The sequence below is a fragment of the Sinocyclocheilus anshuiensis genome, unplaced genomic scaffold (genome assembly GCF_001515605.1).
Source record: "Sinocyclocheilus anshuiensis isolate Anshui unplaced genomic scaffold, SAMN03320099.WGS_v1.1 scaffold1878, whole genome shotgun sequence".
Classification (NCBI taxonomy): domain Eukaryota; kingdom Metazoa; phylum Chordata; class Actinopteri; order Cypriniformes; family Cyprinidae; genus Sinocyclocheilus; species Sinocyclocheilus anshuiensis.
Window position 1 is genome coordinate 286,238 of NW_015547722.1, and position 4,038 is coordinate 290,275.

A 4,038-nucleotide genomic window follows, 5' to 3' on the forward strand; every position below is an offset into this window, starting at 1 on the left:
CAGCTCGCGCACATCAGCTATACAGTCAATACTGAATGTTTAACATTATATTCATTGCATACATATACTTCGTAGACATCCTTAATCTCTAATAACTCCATTCTGTTGTTGGTGTTTCATTGTCTGAATATGGCACTTAACACATGCTGTGTGGTATCGGTGTTTGGTATCGGGCATTTTAACGAGTACGAGTACAGGAGCTCAGTATCGGTGCATCCCTACTGATTACATTACATATGTATGTGTACCAAGGTTATTTCGTAAACGAAAACTAAAACTAAGACTAAAACGATTGATGAAAAAACAATTTCGTAAACTGAAATAAAATAAAAACGTCAAAATAATTGAAAAACTAAAACGAAACTAAACTAACAACAGTTATTGAAAAACTAACTGAAATAAAATAATAATCAAAAATAAATAATCGTTTTCGTAATCATTACGTTCTCACCCCTTGGCGGAAAAATATACGAGCTGTGTGGAGGTTTAGGGAAATAGCCTACCTATAATGGCGCATCACGCACATGGGGTTATCTGACGGAGAGACGCAAAGCATTTTAAAGCCTGCACGGGTCCTGTTTGGTAAACGTTCACCAGCAGTACTTAACAGAACACCCGACCCATTATCTGACAGCAGCGCTAATTTAATTCTGTACCAGACGAGAACCGTTTGACAAAGACCCAAAGTTGCGACCCGAACTGCACTCGCATTAAATCTATTACATCAGGTAAGCAAGATTATTCATTTTATCATGTAACTCAAGCAATCAAACTTTGAAGAAAAACAGACATGCAGTGCAACATGATAATTAACAGGATTAATTTATTAAAAAAGGCTTGCCTGCTTTATTTGGCGTGTATTTGTATACTTTTACTATCTAATCAATCGCAGCATGCGTTAATTTTGTGTCGCTATATCTTTGCCTCACTAAGGTTAAATTATGCCTACGTCTGTCTTTGGCCTGCGGTCTGGGAGTGATCTGTTAATTCTGCTGAACTTTAATTAAAACTAACTAATAAAAACTAAACTGAATTTTATGGCAAATTTGAAAACGATAATAACATAAAACAAATTTAAAAATTCAAAACTATAATAACCTTGATGTGTACTGTGTATATTTATTATGTTTATATAAATACACACACATACAGTATACATTTTGAAAATATTTACCTTTATACATTTATATATTCATATTATTATATTTTATATTATATATACATATATGTAATATATAAACATACAATTTTTCTTAAATAAATACATGCATGTTTATTTACAGTGGTGTGAAAAAGTGTTGGCCCCCTTCCTGATTTCTTATTTTTTTGCATGTTTGTCAAACTTCGGTCTGTGCAAGAAAAAAAAAGTTCTTTGTGCATTTTTCTTTTTTTCTACTTAAAATAATATGCTAAATGCATAAATTATTATTATTATTATTATTTGTTACTTTGCATTTTTTGTTAGAAAATGTTTATTAACTAAGTTTTTTAAGGTTCCTAATATTTACTTAATAATACTTAATTTCCATGATCTAAATATTCTTAAAAATTAAGTTTGTTGTCATTTGGAAGTGTGAGGGCCTTCTTGCATTATTATACTGTTACATTATGATTATATATTCAGTGGCATAAAATGGTCTTTAAAATGACAATAATAAAATTCTGTCCATTGTATTGCAATATTTAAACAATAAATGTCGTTTTGGCGCTGTTTAATGTGGAGTGACAGATCGCTGTAGCGCCTCAGTTCAACAGACGCGGCAGCGCGAGGCGCACGTGAACTGATCATCTCCTCCACATTAATACCAGTTTCAGCACAAAATAAACATTACTAAACATCCAAAGATAAGTTAAAATAAAAGAGTACAACTTTACAAGCCGTATTCTGTCTCAATTAATTGCTCAATCAGTGTTTCAGCTGCGCAAAGATGTCAATATAACGTCTTGTAAACAATGACACGTAACGTCACATTTACCTCAGAAAAAACATATTCGGTGACCATAAACTCATTAGTCACATAAGAAATAAACTGTAGAGAGGGACATTTTGCTAAGATATTTTTTTTCCTTGAGAAAATTTGGCATGTATTGTACCTGATATATATTCAAAATAATCGATATTGAATCGAATCGCAAGCTTGCGAATGAGAATCGAATCGAATCGTGAAATTTGTGTCAAAACCCAGCCCTACTGTTGGCAGGTCTGTTCAATATGTCCCTGTCTTCCTGTTTCAGTTGAAATTACATCAGCACAATGCTGTGCGTTTCAAGGCACTTCAGTGGATCTTTAACATTAGCAATACTCCTGAGAATCGAAAGCTTGTGAATGAGAATCGAATCGAGAAGTTTGTGTCAAAACCCAGCCCTAAATGAATATGTTGGCATTTTTCACAGTATATAACCCTCAGTCAGCTGTACCTGGTTCTCTTCCAGCTGTAGATCTTGTCCCTGACTTTGAGCCTCCTCCTCCATTCGCTCCTCAAACTCCTGTCTGGCCATTTCCACCGCCCCCTGTTCACGGTCTAGCTCCTCCATGTCTGCCTTGCGTTTTTTGTAGCATTTCTGGGCGTTCTGCATTGATTTACGGGCAGTCTCCAGTTTCTTGATCTTGTGAGCAGTGTTCTCCTTGGCTTTAATGTACAGAGGCCTCTTCTGATTAAGCTCTGCATCCTTCTCCCTGTCAACATGTCACAAAATTAATTACTATCTATTAGCTGAGCTCTAATCATATATTATCAGATGTGATCAATTAGAGAATAATTTTCATCTTCTTAGCCTGCCCTGATCAATTCTGTAAGAGCTCAGGGCACTTCATTATCGTTTGTCTTTTAAGCAATTTTTATTCATAATTTTCAGGGCATATTAGAATTTAAGGATACTCTGCTTGGTCAGGTGATGACTCTAATCTGCCAATAATCATGTCCTATGACCCAGCTGGTGGTTTCTCAATTTTACATCGATTACATTTTGATTAAACAAAAGATGTGGGACTACTTCAAGACTTCAGCAAAGACAAACATGCAATGTAAAATAAATATATCAAATAGTACATTTAAAAAGTAGGGATGCAGTAAAATAATGAAAATAGGAATTCAGTATCAATTAACTTTAGTATGGTGGATAACCAAATGTTCATGATATCATGGAGTGCAATCAAATCATCTTAAGCCAAGGAGTCAAAGGAATTTTGTTTCTAGCCCTTATGGTTCAAAAGGTATTAGCTTAAATGTGAGTGCAACTTTAAGCTGTTGTTTTGAATTACAGACTCCACATTTGCTGTGGTTAATGTTAAGACTCCTCAATCTGTGTGCCAAATTTCATACTTTTCCTGCAAATGGTTCTATGGACTGCCTTGGCCAAAACAATTGTCGTTGTTGTTGTTTGTCATAAAAAATGACAATTAACTGACAAACAATTGACCCTCTGTTTCAGACTCACTTGATCTCTTTCTCAATCATCTGCTGGTCTCTCATCATTCTGCCCAGCTCTTTCTTCTTCTCTTTCAGCTCCTCCTCCACACGGTCCATGCGTTTTCTGTCCTTATCAATCTCTTTGTTGCGGTGGGCCAGCTCTCGGTTCAGTTTCTCAATCTCTGATTCATTGTGGTACAGTTTAAAGAGCTGTAACTGTACATGAGCACGCACCACCTCGTCTTTAAGCCGTTGGTAGCGTTCCGCCTGCACATAACACATGGAGAACCCAGCTAAGATTATGAACTTATAATTGCATATGTGCCTTCAGGGTTTTCAACACCCAAATAAATCTATTCCTACATTAATGAAAGAATAATTTACTAGTATGGCTACATTAGGAGCCCACCTCTTCTTTCTCTTGCTTGGCTTCCTTTCGTTCAGCAGCGATGTTTTTCTTGCGATGGTAGTTAAACTGCGTGTCCTCCTCAGCCTTTACCATTTCTTTCTTACATCTGTCGTATTCTTGAGCAAGCTCTCCAGAACGAGAAATCTCTTCAAACAGAGCAGTTCTCTCTTTGGGGTTCTTCATGGCAATTGACTCGACCGCACCCTGGGGGGGGGGGGG

The 4,038-nt window shown here is 36.1% G+C and overlaps 1 protein-coding gene across 1 annotated transcript in view; it reads right to left on the bottom strand.

Moving 5' to 3' along the window:
- LOC107704222 (structural maintenance of chromosomes protein 1A-like) overlaps positions 1-4,038 on the bottom strand; it is a 56,164-nt gene that overhangs the window by 41,938 nt on the left and 10,188 nt on the right. Inside the window, exons 4-6 of the mRNA XM_016507109.1 lie at positions 3,820-4,023; positions 3,439-3,677; positions 2,419-2,677 (exon numbers count right to left, since the gene is read on the bottom strand). Coding sequence (XP_016362595.1) covers positions 2,419-2,677; positions 3,439-3,677; positions 3,820-4,023 — 702 coding nt within the window. The remainder of the gene's footprint in view (positions 1-2,418; positions 2,678-3,438; positions 3,678-3,819; positions 4,024-4,038) is intronic.